The sequence below is a fragment of the Lontra canadensis genome, unplaced genomic scaffold (assembly GCF_010015895.1).
Source record: "Lontra canadensis isolate GAN:19392208 unplaced genomic scaffold, GSC_riverotter_1.0 scaffold254, whole genome shotgun sequence".
NCBI classification, from domain to species: Eukaryota; Metazoa; Chordata; class Mammalia; order Carnivora; family Mustelidae; genus Lontra; species Lontra canadensis.
In genome coordinates this window covers 111,410-130,306 of record NW_022631248.1, presented here as the reverse complement: position 1 = coordinate 130,306, position 18,897 = coordinate 111,410, and the positions used below count along the sequence as shown (strand labels likewise).

Genomic DNA, 18,897 nt, shown 5'->3' with positions numbered 1-18,897 from the left:
CAAGGGAGAAAGGGGCAGAAACAGAGATTTATCCTGCCAGCCAGTCTGAGGGGTTTCAGCGCATCGAGAGCAGGGTGGAATTTGTTAGATGTGAGTGCTCTGTAATTTTAGAGGCAAGAACAGAACGACGGGAAGGCTACATTTAGGTTGTAGAAGGTCTTTCTGGAAAAAAAAAAACACACACACACAGATTAAATTTTCCTTTTTTTTTAAAAAATTACCAGTTTTTCTATTTTCTCACATTTTCCCCTGTCTCTCCCCTATCACCCCACCTCTTGTTTATATTCTCACCCCACCTTTCATTTATATTCTCAACCCAGGGCTGGATGGCCCCCCAGACCTCGTCCCTACCCCAGGGCAGAAGGGGACAGCTCATCCTGACCCCAGCGAGACCTCCATGGACATAGGGCAAGCCAGGCGGCCTGAGGACCCCAGAGAGCCAGTGGCACCCAGGGGTCCTGAGTCTGAGGACAGATGTCAAGTGGGACTCGGCCTGGAGCGCAGCTCATCCCCCAGGAAGACGGCAGCGGCTCGGCATGACTTCAGCAACACTCCAGCAGCCCCAGAAGCCAGCTCGCCCAGGAAGGCAGCTGCCCACGGGGGAGGACCTGAGGCAGAGCGAGCATCTCCAGCTGGTACCGCCCTGTCTCGAGACCTCACGTCCCAGGAGGAGAGACCGAAAGTTCCCGGTAACCACAGCAAGGCTCCACAGACAACAGCAGTCCTCGTACCCGAAAACTCCCGGGGCTCTGCTCTGCTCAAGGGAACGGACTCTGGGTCTGAGAGGGCCCCGCAGGCCAGCCCCACCCTGCCATCACCTGCTGACAAGGCTGATGGGGTGTGTGGCAGTGTCTCGGGCCACTGCTGCACCAGGGAACGCGGGGGCAGTCCGGTGACCGACATCGACAAACTCCTCAAGGAGCTGGATGCGTCAGAACCAAGACTCCGGTCTCCTCACAGAGGGGACCAGCTGACTCAAGAGGGACATTCTCAGGGCCAGCCTCCAGCAGGAGCTGGAAGCGGAGGTTCCCGCCCTGCCGAGCCAGTCCTGGGGAGCCAGACCCCCACCCCGAGGAGGACCTGGGCAGCTGCTGGCCAGCCCCCTCACCCACACTGGGCCTCCCAGCCTTCCGTTTTGGATTCCATTAATCCTGACAAACATTTTACTGTGAACAAAAACTTCCTGAGCAACTACTCTAGAAATTTCAGCAGTTTTCACGAAGACAGCATGTCCCTGTCAGGCCTCGGCGACAGCACAGAGCCATCCCTCTCATCCATGTATGGTGATGCAGAGGACTCGTCTTCTGACCCGGAATCACTCAGCGAAGCCCCACGAGCTTCCAGCGGGGACAACTGGTCACCCCCTCATTCTCGCCGGTCTTCTCACAAGGAAAACACTACGGAGTCTGAGGAGGAGCAAATCGAGATTTGTTCTCCAGATGGTTCCCCCAACCCCCGCTCAGCTACTGCTCCCGCCCCCGCCCAGCCTGCACCCTGCCCGGTGCCGGCCAGAGTGCTGCCGCTGAAGCACAGCGCGCTCAGTCAGGTGGTGGGAAACCCGCGCCAGAGAGCGTCCTTTGTCCCTAGCACCTCCTGCCCTTCGATTCCAGACTCTTCGCAGCCGTTTTCTCCCTTGGATACAAGCTCTCGGGAGCAGGAGCTTCATGCAGACCGAAGGCCGTCACGGAACCCCAGGCTCCCGTGTGAAGAAGAAACCCTGCAAGCCCCCCGCGCGGGCTCCGCTGTGGAGAGCGGCCGGCCCCCTAAGGCCGCCGGGCATTTCCACAGCCTTCCGGTCACTCTCCGCAGTCTGAACGTGGTAAACGGTCTAGAACATGACCTGCTCGGTGACAAAACGCCCAATAAAAAACAAGACACAAACGTCAATGCCACTGAAAATCCGTCCCCCTTCAGCGCGGATGTCCCTAAGAATGGAGAATCCGTTTTGACGAGCCTGCACGTCTCCGAAAGTCAGGGCGTGGATGACCCGCTCCAGAAACCAAAAATGATCTCCCGGAGGCCCATCATGGCCTGGTTTAAAGAAATAAACAAAAATAACCACGGCTCGGCCGCGCAGGGCAAAACGGAAAAGGAGCAGCCCGTGGTGCCCGCCAGGAGTCCTGACTCCAAAAGTCAGGGGTCGAGTTCCAGCCACAAAAAGGGGGTTGCTGGGCTTCAGAGCCCCCCACAGCTGAAAGTGAGCCTGGAAAATAAAGACCCACCTAAAAAAGGTTCCGTGGAAACACTGTTAAATAACGGTCAGAAACCCAAGTCCGGCCCTAAGCTGAAGAGACTGAGCATCAAAAGCAAGAGCAAGGTCACTGCCGAGGCCCCTGCGGCTCCTGCGGCCAAGGCCGGTGGGATGGACCCCAGGAAACCCCTCATTTCGCCCCAGGCCTCCCACAGAGCGCTTCCCAAGGGAGCAGCCCCCCGGTTCCACACTGCCGAGCCCGAGGAGCCGGAGAAGAGCGCCACAGCAGCCCCCAGCCCCCCGCAGTGCGTGCTGGAGAGCCGGCCGCCTGCTGCCTCGGGGTCGCCGAAGCCCCCCGCGTCCGCGACGAGCATCCCAGCCTCCGTTTCGCCCCACACCTCCCCCAGGACCCTTCCTGAGCAAGGCGCATGCCGTAGATCGCAGGCGGCTTTCCACCCGGAGCCTGACGGCCCTTACGCAGCCGCCCCCGCGTCTCCGCGGTGCAGCCCAGAGAGCAGGGCGCCCCCTGCAGCTTCGGGGAGCAGCGCGTCCCCAGCCGCCCGCGGGCAGGACGTCCCACCTCCAGGGCCAAGCGCGAGGCGCGGGTCCAGCCAGACGGATCCGGCACTGCAGGCAGCCCAACCAGGGGTGACTTGCGACAGAGGAAGCAAAATAGTTGCTGGCGATCCCCTAGAGAGAACCAACCAGCTGAAAATAGTGGAAATCTCTTGTGAGAGAATGCCAAAGAATGGCTGCGGTGACAAGCCCGCTGAGGGTGACAGACTAGGAGGGTTCTGGGCCCAGAGCAACTGTCAGGACAAGAGTGAAATCAGACCCTGTCACCAGTACCTGGAGCCGACCCCACATCAGCCATCATCGCTCCCATCTCGTGCCTCCCAGGTGGAGCCGGAAAGCCAGCGACCTTTCGGCGTGGCAAAACTGGCCTCTTCCTCCTCCTCCCCACAACTCCCTGCGAAAAAGGCCGATTCTTCCCAGCCGAAGGCAAGCCAGGCGTCAGGCTCCCTAGGGATGCCCAGGAATGGTGCAGCAGGGGGCCCAGCACTAGATGACCATCCATACTTCACACCAAGGCCGGCGACCAGGACCTACTCCATGCCTGCCCAGTTTTCAAGCCACTTTGGCCGGGAGGGGCATGGCCTGCCCAGCCCAGGTCGCTCGCATCGGGACAGCCAGATCCTTGCAACAAGTGGGGGCCTCCCTGAGGCCAAGGCAACCAGAGGCAGTGTCCTTGGCCTGGCTAATGGACAGGGCGTATATAGCGTAAAGCCCCTTCTGGAGACATCGAGGAACCTTCCGACCACAGATGAAGGGGATGTCCTTTCAGTGCAAGAAAGGAGCTGTCTAGTCACAGACAAAATCAAAGTCACCAGAAGACATTACTACCCTGAGCAGAACTATGAATCTACCTCATTTTTCTCTGTGAAGCAGAGGATCAAGTCTTTTGAGAACCTGGCCAATTCGGACCGGCTGGTGGCCAAGTCTGGGGCGTCCCCCTTTTTGTCAGTAAGCTCCAAGCCTCCCATCGGGAGACGGTCATCTGGCAGCATTGTTTCGGGGGGCCTCAGCCACCCTGTTGACGTGACAGCAAGGTTACTGAGACGCAGCCTGAGTTCCTGCAGCGAAAGCCAAAGTGAAGCCAGCACCCTCATCCCCCAAATGAGCAAGTCCCCGTCCAGCACGACGCTGACAGTCTCCCGGCAGAACCCAGCAGAGGCTGGGAACAAGGGCCCCGACCTGGACCCAAAGAAATCTTCTGGAATTCCCACCCCCACTGTGACTCCAGCCTCTCCCAGCAAGAGGAACAAGTCCTCCGTGCGCCACACCCAGCCGTCGCCCCTGTCCCGCTCCAAGCTCCAGGAGCTGCGTGCCCTGAGCATGCCAGACCTGGACAAGCTCTGCAGCGAGGATTTCCCGGCAAGGCCCACTGCCGGGCTCTTCAAAACCGAGCTGGAAATCGTCCCCAGGAGGTCACTCGGCTCTCCCGCTGGAGGCCTCGGTGGATCCACCGCCCTTTCATGCCCCATGAAGCCAGGGGATGGGGCCTGTCCAGGAAGAAGCAGCCCTAAAGCCAGTGAGCCTGGGGGACCCAGTGCAGCCCATCATGTGGGTGAAACCACCCGGGATCTGCCTTCTGGAAAAGGCTGGTCAGTCAAGTAAGTATCTGCCTCTCCCCTTTTATTCAAATAAACGTTTCAAAAAGAAGTAGGAACTAGCTTTAGGTTTATGGGAAGTTGCAGAGAGAACGCAGAGAGCTCCTGTGAAGAACCCCTCACCCAGCGCCTCCCGATGTGAACATCGGACGTATTCATGGTTCAGTTGGCAAAAGGAGTTAACACTGGCAGAACACGATGAACTAAACTACAGACTTCATTCTGATTTCACCGAACAAATTTCACTAACCCCCTTTTTCTCTTCCAGGATGCCACATTACGTTTAGCCCCTTTGTTTCTAATGTCAATACTAGAACATACAGTGCCTGCAGAGAAAGTCTTTGCTAGATTGTAGCCCAGGAGAGGAGCCTGGAAGGGATTTGGCACCTACCATGCACCTCGGGGGAGAACCTGGGCCTTTGAAGGTGACCAGAGTTCAGCAGAAAATTTCTAACATATTTTAAAGAATATTTTTTAGTGGGTCAGAAATTTTCTTTTAAGCTCCAGGATTGGTTCCCTAACATTCTGGAGGGATCCCAGAAGCCATAGTCCTTCCCCGAGCTGTTGGCAGCGAATAAGTTCCTATTAGAGCTCTCAGGATTCCCCTTGGTTTGCATGGAGAGTTGTTAGGACCGAAAGAGAGCATGATTTGGTAGAAAGGAGATCTTTTAAAATATGTCCTTATGAAATGGAAAAATCGCTTTTTTTCTTTAATGTTCTTCAAATATATTTATATTTTTTAGTTTGGATCAGCTTCTCATCTCAGCGGGGGACCAGCAAAGAGTGCAGTCTGTTCTGTCATCAGTGGGGTCCCCATCTACCGTCCTCACTCTCATTCAGGAAGCGAAAGCACAATCGGAGGTGAGCGAAACCGGACAAGTGGGGGCGAGGGAGCAGCGGCCGCGCGCATGCGCACTCAGACTGGGCCCCCGAGCCCAGAGAGCCCCGGGACCTGCAGTGGGTCCCGTGCGGGGAGCTCTTCAGCGGGGTCTGACTGCGGTCTCACTCCGCGGCTCGCTCCTCGAGCTAGGTAGGCCTTGTGGAATCCAGGCGCAGCTGCTGGTGTGACTCCCCAGTAGTGACGAGCTGCCTTCCTCACCCCCCACGTCTGGAGTGTGTCCCCCGAGGGTCCTCAGAACGGAAGTCGGGGCTTGGAGATGGGAGGGAAGGACCACAAGCGCATCCCTGGACCTCAACTACTTGTCAAGGGAGCCACCTGCTGGGGACGCGGGTTAGCGCGTCTGTGTAGCCCTGCCGGGGCCCGCAGCCCAGGAGCTTCTGAAGCCTGAGGTTCGAGACACGGTGGTCCTTACAGATGAGGTCCTTCAACAAACTGAAGCCATGGGTTCATATCTAGAATGTGTCGCTGAAGAACATTAATTTCTCAGGACTACCCATAGAGATTTGAACCCTAATAGTTGTTTAGAGAAACGAAGGAACTATGAACAAATCTTCTCGACTAGTAAGTCCAAGAACACTGTTCCAGAAATTCTCATATTACCCAGGAGGGCTGTGCTGTTGGCATCTACTGAGGAGTGAACCAGGATGGGGAAGAGACAGTGGCCCTTAGCTTATACTCCCTCTGGTCCTCAGCCCACTGGTTTGGGTCTGTGCGGTGAACCTCGAGACATCCAGTATTTTCACTTTTAGTAAAAGGGACTAGTCTGTCATCTCCCTTCTTCCTTCAACCTGTGACAATAAGCAAGCGTCGCCCTCCTGCAAGTCTTGTTCTGGCATCTCCAATCCAGGTGGCACGGTGGGATCACGGTTCACCGGGTCCCTTTTCCTCCAGACTAAATTACAGTGTTAGAGAAAATGGAGGAGAAAATCAAAAGGTCTCAACCAGCTCACAAACGGGATGCCATTTTCAGGGACCACAAACAAAAGGGGAGACTCTTTATGTGGACAGAATGCCAAGTGCCACCAGGAGAGGTGGGGGGCATCCTCTCGGGCCTCCCACCTCCCCTCTCACCTGGCTCTGGTTCCACACTTTGCACGAGACCATACTATGTTTTACTGTGGAAGGGCATTCCTGCCTGGATCAGAACGAGGCTTTCCCCCTTATAATCCTGCAGTCTTCACTTGCTTTCACGTGAGCAGAGATGTGCTCATGCCACCAACCCCAGAAGTTTCCTGCCTGCTTTTGTAGTGAGTGTGGTTTGTGGGGACGCTAAAAATGGAACTGTGCACGGCAATTCCCACGGCTTCCTGATGGAGGCGCTGTGAGAGATCAGAGGCAGAAAAATCAGTTGGGCCCCTCTGACCCCAGCACACCCAAACCTTGGGGAGCTCTCAGTGCATGTAGCTTCCCTGATGCTGTGCTGAGCTACTTAGAGATGAGATTTGGCCTGACACTCGTATCTTTAAACAGGAGTAGAAAATAAATTTGAGTAAATTAAAATTTTGGTGTTGTATCCTGGAATGCAAGAGAATTCCATTTTCAAATATTGTCTTTGCTCCCATAAAGGCATTTAAGTCTCTGAGAAGTACTATTTTAGTATCAGGCATCACCTCCCAGAAGCTACACAGAAGTCATTGACCAGACCACATGCTCCCATTTTCACTGAGAAAGCCTGGTCCTCATTCCCTGCACCAAGCAGGGTCTGACTGCGGAAACGGCTGGACTTCACCGTCAGTCTGCGCGATATTCTAGTGTCGGCCTGTGGGGATCTGGGTTGAATGAACGTCTTTCGGGAGGTGTAAAATGCTTGGGGTTGCGCTTTAGCACACACTAATAGGACTGAACTCTTTTTCTTTTAAATACTGGGTTCCCTCCCTAGCACACTACGGAGATGGTTCTCTCTGTTTAGTGTTTTCACTCTTTCTCATCAAAGCAACACTGAAGGGTTATTCTTACTAGATTCTTTTCTCTTGCTGGGCTGGGAACACCTTGAACTGACAGATTGTATATCACTCCGTGGGGAACCTAGCAATGCAGACCTTTAAGATGGTGCTCCATCAGATAGTGTGGGAGCGAAGGAAGTCACCATTCAGAATAATTAGTCCAACTCAGTTATCTGAAGTATTTTATTTCAAAATATCTTTTGTTTGGTGCTTGAAACATAGGACAGTCTTTTGCTACTTAACCCTAGGACACTACTAGGAATGTTCTAGTCTCGATAAGAGTTGACAGTTTTAAGGTAGTTTATATGTTTTAACATATTTTGTATTTTATGATAGTTCCTTACCTGCACCTGAAATCCAGTGAACTGAACATGACAGGACAGGGACATAAATCAGTGGCCTCAGTGTCTCTCGTCCTGCCTCCTCTTGGCACTACTTCTCTCTGTTCTTGTTGACACTGGCTTGGCTCGACTGTAGACGTACACAGCTGTGCGATAAAGAATCCCCTTCGTTATCAGATGATGTGCTCTGCTCAGATTTGGGAAGGCATTCTCTGGTGCCTGGAAGAGCTCCTAAATTGTCCGCTGCCCCTGCTGCGTCCTGGTTCATGTCCACCCTGCGGACCTGCAGCTACAGGGTGTCCCTCAAAACGCCTTCCTGTCAGCACCACCCAGGAGGGGTGCAGGACGCTTGAGACGAAGCTCTTCCCATTCCAGTGTTGTGCGAAAGCTCCCGAGTAACCACCGGGTTTGTGCTGAGCAGCTCGACGGCCCTGCACCAGGACTCACTTGCATCAGAGCTTCCTAACCCTTGGCACGAGGGACAGACAGCCGACTCTTGAATAGCACAGGTCCACTTATGCACCAGATTTTTACAGAATTATAAATGCATTCTTCTATGATTTTCCTTTTTTTTAAGATTTTATTTGTATTTGCCAGAGAGAGAGATCAATCACAAGCAGGGGGAACGGCAAGCAGAGGGAGAAGCAGACTCCTCACTGAGCAGAGAGCCCGATGTGGGCTCGATCCCAGGACCCCAGGATGATGAGCTGAACCGAAGGCAGACGCTTAACCCACTGAGCCACCCAGGCGCCCCTTCCTTATGATTTTCTTAATCACCTTTTTCTCTAGCTTTATACAACACAGAGAACATGTATAACATGCATTAACCAGCTGTTTCTGTTCTGAGTAAGGCTTCCAGCCAATGGCAGGTTATTAGTGGTTAAGTTTTAGGGTCAGCATTCTCTGCAGATTTGATGGAGCAGAGGTCGGTGAGCCGCCCCCCGGGTTATTCAGAGGCCAGCTGGACTTTTTTCTGTTTCTCTTTACTAGAATAAAGAAGATGTTTGCTTCATAGTCTTGAATAAAAAAGAAGGCTCAGGTCTGGGATTCACTGTGGCAGGAGGGACAGACGTGGAGCCAAAATCAATTGTGGTAAGTGACCACATCAAGATGCTCTCTGGGAGGTCACTCCTGATGCAGCCTCAGAGGTGACGAGGACAAAATCCTGTCCGTGTGTTCTAAGAACGCTGGTGTTTGTTTCCTCCTAATAGAGCAAAAATGGAAAAGTAGGGGACAGACATTACTAGTCACTGGCAAAGATAACACACATTTACCACAGAGTGACCTATTCGATGCCAATATATATAACCACAGTTTTCTGGAGTTTCCTCATATTTACCTGAACATTTTGTTTAAGCACTGGAAAACACTAGAATTAACTGACCAGATCTGCATATGCTTCTGAAATTACTTCCTTCTCAAGAACCACCTCCAATTTTAGATCACTCGAAGGCCTCTGAGATTACCCGTGAGACCAGACCAGGTCCTGTTTGTTTTTGTGACCTTTCTGCCCCACGAAGCGCCACACACAGATTAGACGCTAGCGAGAAGTTGAGGGGAAAATGTATTGTATTCAGATGCCGGCACTGACATTTGTAATTCCATCCCTCACTGCATATAGGCTTTCAGTGAACGTTTGTAGGATTTTGCAAACTTGCCTGTAGAAAGTTCTCTACTACAGATTTGCATCGGCCCTCTTGCTTTTACTGAAGGTTCCAAATACTTTGGCTTTTGTCTTTCCTCGCTCCAGGTGCACAGGGTGTGTTCTCAGGGGGCTGCTTCTCAGGAAGGGACTGTGAACCGAGGGGATTTCCTTCTGTCCGTCAATGGCGCCTCACTGGCTGGCTTAGCCCATGGGGACGTCCTCAAGATTCTGCACCAAGCACAGCTGCACAGAGATGTCCTCGTGGTCATCAAGAAAGGGAACGATCAGCCCAGACCCTCCAGTAGGCAGGAAGCCAACGGGAAGGGCTCGCTCTCCAGAAAGACCAGCACCCTGGAGCCCGGTTTAGGTAAGACACCAGCTCAACAGCTGGCAGGGAGTGGGCAGCCGGCAGAGTAGATCCTGGCTGGACAAAAAGGAACTTAACTACTGCTCTCGGGGTCTGCAAAATCAAATGGAGGGGCCCCTGGGTGGCTCAGTTAGTTAAGCATTGGACTCTTGATTTTGACTCAGGTCAAAAAAATCTCAGAGTTGTGAGATTGAGCCCTGCATCAGGCTCCACACCGGGCTTGGACCCTACTTGGGATTCTTTCTCTCCCTCTGCTCTTCCCACTGCCCCCCAAATCATCCCCCCCTCAAAAAAAGAAGAAATAAGAAATCAAATGTAGTAAAGTCTAATGTTTGTGGATGCTTCTTGAAAAAAGTGTTCCTAGTAAGTTAGAAACCACTGCCCCCTGTAGTGAAAGCCATACTGTTGAAGACTTAACGACTGTTTGACGGTTTCTCCGCCTGTGAGGGAAAGGGAAGCCCTTTCACAGCTATATCTTCTTAGGACTTAAGTGGCCAGTAGGTAAAACACAAAACTCTTGTGATAAGGGGAATCATGGAGAGTATGCAGAAATTGCAGAACTACCGTTTGTCCTTGAAAACACCAGGGTTTATATTCTTTCCGGTTTTAGAAGAACATAAGGAAATGAGGAGGCACAGATGTTTGAAAACAGACTCTAGCCTTAACCAACAGAACTTATAAAGAGGTTCAGAAGTGGATTTCCTAAGCGCTGTCCATCCTGTTATCACAAGGCTCACTGGGAAGGCATATGAGCTATTTGCTCAGAACTAAGTACCACTTCTATTTCTGAAGCACTGGGCTGAATGCGGCCTTCAAGAGAACTACTTCAGACCTCTGTGGTGGTTTCTCTCTTGGAGTTCAGGAGCAATGTCTTCAGTCCTGAAAGCAAGAAGAACCTGTGGAAGCTCAGGCTTCAGCTCCTCCTTCTGAGGAGGCCTTTGGTTTCTTCTCAACATCTCTCCCTAATAAAGTCAAGGGAAGCTGAATTCCTCTCTTCAACTTGGCCTCATGGTGGCCTGGGCCATCCATGATTGCTTTGCTGAAAACAGCACTCATTTCTGCCAAACAGGTGGGAAACTCTTCTTGTCCAGATGCCTCCACAGGCCTGGAGGATTCTCACCCTTCTCCTCTGTTGTCTTGCTTTTGCGCTGCTTGAAGACTGAAACCCTTCCCAGTATTGGTAAACACCTTAAGTCATCAGACCGTGTCACGCTCACCTTTGCCCCAGCGCTGTCTCCATTACTTCGTATGTTCTCAGTGGATCCGAGAAACTTAACGTCACAGGAAACCACTTGGCGCTTAATCCCAGCAACTTCCAGAATGTTTAAGACTCATGTACTCAGGATACAGAAGGCTATCCTGTTATTTATAATCATTAAGTATTCCTGGGACACCTTCAGAACATCTGGTCTTGAACCAGATTCTACAGAGTCACCAAATCATAAGCACTTTCAGGACTTAAACTTTATTTTTTCATATTCCTATTCCTTAAAATTCCCCTGCCCAGGGCTCCACCTGAACCCAAGGAACTATCCTTTCACGTGCCCTGAGAGTATCCCACTTGGAGACGGAGGCAGGAGGTTGCACAGGGCCATCCTCCTGCCCAGCAAATTCACCGGCTCAATGAAATCAGAAACCCTGAAGGGTGAGGGCGGAGGCCGGGGTCCTGAGTCACTAGCTTTCTAAGGTGCCTAGGGGTTTCAATAGAACCGGGCCAGAGCTGAGAGCTACTGTAATAGGCCTGTTCTGTTTACCAGCAAGCGACTGACCTACTGAAAACCATGCTGCTCCTGTCTACACATTGCCTTCAGACCCCGCAGAACATGGAGTGACCTTCTCTAAGCCACACTAATGGACTGACCTTTCTGTTCAAAGGCAGGGATGCTGGCTACCTTGGCCTCAAGCCCCAAGGGGGCAGTTCAATCTGTGGTCCCTCCCCTGCCTCCCAGAGAGCTCGGCATGCCTTTCCACTCACCTCTTCAAATCCTTCACCAGCGCAGTGTGTCAGGAAGAGGAGTAAGAGGCAAGCTCACCATCGCTACTCAGATCTCAGGATGGATCCCAGCCGGGCCTCTCCAAACCAGCACACAGAGCGGGCACACTTTGGTTGCAGTGGAGGACCCACCGCCATGGAAACGTGCCTCCCACACTCTGCACCCTGCCATGGAGAGAGGCGAGGGCCGCTGGTGCATGATAAGCATGCACGGCCGAAGGGGGAAGGCGCGGAGCTCTGGGGTCCACAATCAGTCTCCTGTGAGGGTGTTGCAGGCTATCAGTCCTGGCCTGTGACACACGGCAGGAGATCGGATCTGATTCCCCAAGCGTGGCTTCACCGAGACACACCACCACAGCGCGTGGAGCTTGCCATGAGCAGTCTGGCCTTTGAGGGTTTCTCCTTGGGCACCAGAGCCACCTCCATGCTTCCAGAAAGTGCTGAGGGGAGCCTGCATGGCTCAGTCCGTGGAGCATCCGGCTCTTGATTTCATCTCAGGTCACGATCCTGGGGTCCTGGAATCGAGCCCCGCGTGGGGCTCTGAGCACAGCGGGGAGTCTGCATCTCTCCCTCTCTCCCTGGCCCTTCCCCTGCTCATGTGCACGTGCTCTTTCAAATAAATACATAAATCTTTAAAGAAAATGCCTCGAAGAGCAAATGGTGCAGGTACAGCAGGAACACAGCCACGAGGTCAGCTCCAAATCTGAGAGACCCATCCTCACGCTGGTTTCAGAGGTAGATGGGACTCGGGTGCTAGGGTAAGACACTTGGGGGATGGGAGAGGAGGTGATGAGTGTCCTTGTCATTTCCATCCTTCCAAATGTCGTTGCTGCAGGGAGAAGCCTTCCTTCACACGATGCGCTGTGTGTCGAAGTGCTGAAGACCTCCGCTGGGCTGGGATTGAGTCTGGACGGAGGGAAATCCTCAACGGCGGGAGACGGGCCCCTGTTCATTAAGAGAGTATACAAAGGTAATGCCCTGGAAAAGCCAGGCGGCTCTCTCCTGTGTGTGCCTGTGCCTTCCATTTAGAAAACGTTTGCATTCTGTCACATACAGGGTGTACTGTATGTCAACCCTGTTGTATTTTACGTGTTTGAACTCCTGTTGCCCCCCCCCAATAATCCTATCAAATAGGTACGATTATCCCTGTTTCACAAAAGACGGTGTGTGCCACGGGGGAATTACACAAGCACCGAAGGTCACACGGACAGAAGGGGCAAAACGAGGCTTGGACCTAGGCAGTCAGGCGCCAGGGTCAGCATCCCTAACCTCTACACCAGAGCCCAAACTCCATGTTCGTAACTAATGTTAGCTGGGACTGATGTAAACATACCAAGCCAGTGCCATCAAGAATTGCCTGTCAGGGTAATTACCATGGACCGAGATAGTATTCGTTTCGAATACTAGACTTCAATTACAGGACTTCAGGAAAGGATGCTGAGAGCAGTAAAGATGATTGAAACATGTGGTAGATAAGAGGTCTCTTTATGAACTTGATCAGTCATTTTATGATCTTGGACAGTTCTCACAAATCTCTTCAGGTTCTCAAGCTAAACAATTATATTAAAAGTATAATTATCCTGGGGATGCCTAGGTGGCTCAGCTGGTTAAGCAGTTGACTCTTGATTTCGGCTCAGTTCCTAATCTCAGGGTCCTGAGATGGAGCCCCCTGTGGGGGGGGGGGGGGTCCACGCTCAGCAGGGAGTCAGCTTGCAAATTCTCTCTCCCCCTCTGCCGCTCACCCCCCAGCTCTCACACATGCTAATTCTAAACAATTTTCTAAAAAGTATTATTATACTAATACCAGTACATAGAAAAATCTACTGTATGTCATATTCTATGTAATGTCATAGTATTAAGAGTATCCATATGTGGTATATGTAGCACACCCACAAGCTTGTCGTACAGACAGCGGTGATGGGGAAGTACGTAGGGCCGTGTAAGTATTCTCCATAGGCACCGGGGGGCCGTCACAGTATACCGGATAGAGGCGGAACCTGTTTTCCTGCGTCAACTGTCCGTCTGGATTTTGATTATATATGTTGAAATTTGCCTTCTCCTAGTCCATAGCGTGTTTGAGGGAATTTGAGTATTTTTACATAGCTAAATTTCTTTTCATGGGTATACGCTCTGTGTGTTTTAAGGACTGTTTCCCTTTCCTAAGAATCATGGGCGTGTCGTTCAGAGATTTTTCTCATTTGAGTTTTTAGCTCGCCCAGAATTTACCTGAAATCCTGCGAGGTTGCCCCGGCATTGCTGTCTGTTTATTCTCACAGGTGGAGCAGCCGAACAAGCGGGAACAATCGAAGCCGGAGATGAAATTCTTGCCATTAACGGGAAACCCCTGGTGGGGCTCATGCACTTTGATGCCTGGACTATTATGAAGTCAGTCCCGGAGGGACCCGTGCAGTTGCTGATTCGGAAGCACAGGAATTCTTCCTGAAACAGGCACCAGGAGTGACGCTCACGAGTGGGGCTTGTTACATTTTTTAACAACCACCTCCTTTTCTCAGTTCCCTTACTTTAGCAAATCAGAACAACTTCTTTCAACACTGGGTTCCTAAAACAGCACAGGAACCTTGGTATAGGCAAGGACAACAGAAATCTCCAGGTTTTTACATCTTTGTGGAGCTGACCTCTTGTGTGTGCGACGGCAATGGCGCTGACCTCTGGAAGCCTTCTACCCGGATGACCGAGGCCAGGAGGGATCCTTTTTTTCCGGTGCCTCTTCCCTCCCTTTTTGTGTTTATTGATGGGGACACAAGATGTGGCATGCCCTTCTTCATTCAAAATATTTACTTAAGACCTTCGCGTCCTTCCTGCCTCCTCGCTCAGCAGACCTAATCCTGGTAGTGAGGGAGCCAACCAAGTCTGAGGGGCGACGCGAATGTCACAAATAAAGGACTACAGTTTTATATAATTTTGTAAGTAAGAGAATGCTTTCAGGCACATTCAGTGGAAGGAGCTGTAGGTCTGTACATTATGGTGAAAAGAAAGTGAGACTTAAAAAAATCAGTTCTGACCTAACAGTTAAGCTGAGCTCAGGAATTATCCAAAAATGAAAAAGCAAAATCCGGAAAGTGGTATTTTTTTAGTGAGTGTCCTGTGCACTGTGTGGCTGCAGGGTTCACTCCGTGGGTTACTGATCATCATGAAGTGTTGATCGTGATCTGAAAGTGTAAGTCGTAAGGCTATTTTACAGAAACGCTGTTCTGATAAACCGTACTAACTAGCCATGAACTCTGCTGCTTAGAACGAGCAGCGGGTTCCAGCTCTGAAAGCACCTTGCACATGGTTCGGAACTTGTCTTGAGTAAGTGCTTGAATTCAAGACCAGTCAACACAGGAGTGGGCAGAAATACTATAGTCACTGGGTTTCCATTTCTATATTTCATGCACTCCCAACACTGAGCTAAATTTTTAGTAATCTTTTTAGCATCCTTGGATTTATAAACATAGGCATTACATTTACAATCCAAAGGGCAGAGCTTAAAAATCATCCTTTTGGGACTTTGGTTGGTTGGTTTTCCCCCTGGCCAACAAGCTTAAGAAACGGCCCCTTTCTAAGCACCAGCCCACCTTCCTGACCTGGCTGTGACGACGCCCCTGCAGGGACTGCTTGCTGCTGGTGTTTTCCTGTTTTGCAAATTCTTCCTTTGGCCCAAACTGTTCCCTGCAGAAGACTGGCGTGACTCACACTGCCCGTGAAGCTGGTCCCGGCTGCTCTCCTGTCAAAGCATGACTTCTCCCCGTAGCCGCTCCCAGTCAGTGTGCTCTTGCTCCCGGTCCCAAAACTGGCTCCTCTCCTTCGTACTGCACCTTCTTTTCTTAAATTCCAAACCTCCGTCAGCTTCACTTACCAAAATGTAAAAAGAAGACAACGGGGAATGCGGGTGAGTCACTCTTTCAAGGTAAAGAAACAGAACTGTGTTGCACAACCCCGACCCGAGAGGGACCCAGACCAGCTGCTCCAGTCCTGGGACTACGGGTGAGGACGCCAAACTGCGTGCGGGACGCCGCCCAGGTTTTGTGCTGGACGCTTCCTTCAGTAACCTGCAGCCTGGATCTGTGGCTTAGAGAACAGAAGTGAGGTCACTGTACACCCGCCCCTGCCCCCATCACGGAGATGCTCGCGCTGTCACCTTTGTACATCGTTTTCCGAGGGACTCCTCCCTTACCATAAAACCTCTGCCGAGTTGGCCCACAGGGGTCTCTCGGATGAGAATGAAGTATCTGGCTGGTGTGAGCCCAGACTTCTCATTTTTTTTAAACAGGTTATACAGAAGAGAATGTAGTACAAGAGTTAGCTAGAAAGACATGACTCATGTAACTTCTACTTTTCACTACACTTCCTGGTAGGATTCTGTAGGCAGTCAGTGCAAGGTGCATGCTAGATTGTTTTTAAGTCTCTGGGGTCAGGGGTGTGGTTTCTGCTTTCTTGCCTAAGTGGTAAGAATATTTGCCTCCACTCTTCCAGCTGTGCCTCCTAGTAAGAAATTCACAGTCCTATGTGAACAGACCGGAATTTCTAGAGCAGTTCAGCGCAATGGAACAGTCTCCTTCCGAGTCTCTGATCATCTTCTCTGAAAAGGACAAGGGTGGACCTTTCACTCACTGAAGTAGGCTAAAGTCATCACTTCTAGTATATCTTGCCAGAAGGGTTTCCCTGGCCAACAGTTGGAACTTAAGGGAGAAAGCAAAAGGCTAAACTATCTCTGACCCTCAGATCGAAAGCTACTTATTTGTCTTCAGTGTTCAAGGCATGACTAGTATTTCTAATGAGTCTAATCCCCACACTTCCTGAAGTGAGCACTAATGGTATTCTATTATCCTACTAAAACTTTCATTGTTTCAGTTTTCTAATGCATCAGTCATCCACAATAAGCTATGAGGGTAAATACGTGTTGTAACAAGTAAACTGTAGTTGCAAGGATATTCTGTGAAGATTGAAATAAGTTGGATTGCATTTCTGTCCTCCGAAACACATCTCATTTAATTTTATGGTTGACTTAATTGGCACCACACCTGTTGTATGATATTCTACATTATCCTTTATTTATGTAAAATAAAATGCCTTATATATTATGGAAGAGTAAGTGCAATAATATGAAATAGCCTGTACATTTTTAAAATGTTGTCGCCAAGTTATGTAAATCCACATCTCTGTAAACAACCTTTTTTAAGTAATTTTAAAAAAATAAACACTCTGCTTACTACTTTTTTTTTTTAATTCTGCCATCTATAAAGTAACCTTGTAAAATCTTGAGAAGTGTTTATTATTACCTTAATTATTACATCATTGAGTGAGCGGTCCAAATGCAACAGAAAATCAACAGTTCTTACAGGGCCACACTGAGGATGGGCCCAATCTAAAGCCCTTCCACTTCCTTCAATCTTACATATCCCATATGCCTTTGCAACTTCCTCACCTCCTGGATCTTACCCACGCCCTCCTCTCATTACTACTTAAGTCTTCCGTTTCAGCAAGCCCTCTAATCCCCGACCACTATCTGTTTTCTCCCCATCAGAATCCCCACCCTTTCATTTCTACTCTGTTCAGACTAGACCCATGATAGAGCACCAGCCCCACCCAGCCCAGACTCCGCACCCTCGTCCCACCTAGTCCATGATCCTTCCTTCCAGCTACCCAGCTTGTTGGTTCCTACAGTCCTATTCCTGGAGAAAATCCAACGACCACACAGAATACTACTACTAGAAATTCATGGTTCCCAACCACAGCTGGACTCCCCATGCTACTCAGCAATTGTTCCTTGTCAGTTTTTTCTCTCACTTCTTTATGATGACTGCAATTCCTCATTTTTCTCAAAACCGCGATCTACTCACCTCCCCCCACCACATGCATGGGTGGCCTGGGATCTTCCTTCCCAGAGTAAAATTAAAAGCATCTAGTTTCCTTAGGCTCTCTTGATTTTAAGATGCAGTCACCAACCTAGAGTGGCCGAAGGAAGAAGACAAGATGGCATCTCATTGAAATCTAAGACTGGGACTCGGCATGTGACCAGGCCTCTGAGACTGGAGGAACAGTGGGGTTCGTGGGTCACTCAGTGCCCTCCGCTGATAAGACTCCCCTGCTTTATGTGGGTCTGTTTCTGTAGACCCACTTCTCCCTCCACCAGCTGGTGACCTTATCCTCCAACTCTTCATACCTTTTCTTAGAAACCTTATGAATGTTGTTGTCATAATTTTGGCCTCTATCACAGAATTTCTCAGGACATACCAGCTGCTGCCTGCCTGATTTTTTTTTTCCATATATACCCCAAAAGTAAGATTCTGACTGGCTCACTCCTACTTGGGTAGAACTACTTCTGGGAGAGGGCGCACTTACTTGTTCACATAACTCTTCTCTCTAAAACCCAAACAAATACAAAGAGGGAAATTTGTGTTTTAATACAATATAGAAACCACCCATTCTATGAACGTTGGAGGCTATATACCAGGTACAGTAAGACCCAAGACGAAACCGAAGAACAATGAAATGGGATACAATTCTAAGTGAGAGAAAGCAAAGGAGGTATAAAATGAGAGTTCTGAAGAACGCCACCAATTCTTAACCTGGAGAAAGGGGATTACAGGAGAAAGTGGGCCCCAGAAGAAGCAGGAAGCACTCATAATTGGAGCCATTAACTCTCCTCAGAATGACAGTAAGGGTGAGGTTGAAGACGGGGGATTGTTTTACTTTTTCCAGGTACGTGGGTCAACCTAGGCAGGCAGAAGCGTAACACACAAGGAATGGTCTGGGCTGAGAGGAATCCCTGCCAGACAGGCCCCTACCACAAAAGGGATCAACTAATTCAGTAAGAGTTTAGCTGCCACAACTCAGCCACCCCATAAAGGCTACAGTGAGTACCACTCCACATGCTCTCCTCCCAATCCTCCGAAAACCTCTATCTGAAGCAAGACGAAAGTGAGACGCTGGGGGCACGGTCAGTGAAGCAGCCACCTCTTGATTCTGGTTCAGCCCCTTGATCTCAGGACCCTGACATCCAGCCCCGCATCAGGCTCATGCTCAGCCCAGAGTCTGCTTGTCCCTCTCCCTCTGCTCCTCCCTCCTCGTACTCGCACTTTCTCTGCTCTAAAATAAATAAAATCTTAATATTGGCTGCTATCCAACTTTCCTCTCTCGTGCTAAGGGAGGAACTGAACATACGTAAGCAAGAGATCTAATATATCCACGACTGACCAATTCCAGGCAAACAGCAGGCTTAGATGGAACCCTCACCTCTCCCAATTTGTTCAGCAAGAGTCCCCCTCATGAAGGCAGAATTGGCAAAGGTGGGGGGATGATGCTGAAAGAGATTATGCAAAAGGCAGATAAAAAAATATAA

At 50.4% G+C, this 18,897-nt stretch overlaps 1 protein-coding gene across 1 annotated transcript in view; it reads left to right on the top strand.

The window, feature by feature from the left end:
• Window positions 1–16,815, top strand: part of LOC116862533 (PDZ domain-containing protein 2-like) — a 91,761-nt gene extending 74,946 nt beyond the window's left edge. The window contains 6 exon segments of the mRNA XM_032849859.1: window positions 321–4,365; window positions 5,106–5,223; window positions 8,538–8,639; window positions 9,298–9,559; window positions 12,388–12,522; window positions 13,829–16,815. Coding sequence (XP_032705750.1) covers window positions 321–4,365; window positions 5,106–5,223; window positions 8,538–8,639; window positions 9,298–9,559; window positions 12,388–12,522; window positions 13,829–13,995 — 4,829 coding nt within the window. The 3' untranslated portion in view covers window positions 13,996–16,815.
• Window positions 16,816–18,897: the final 2,082 nt, after the last annotated feature.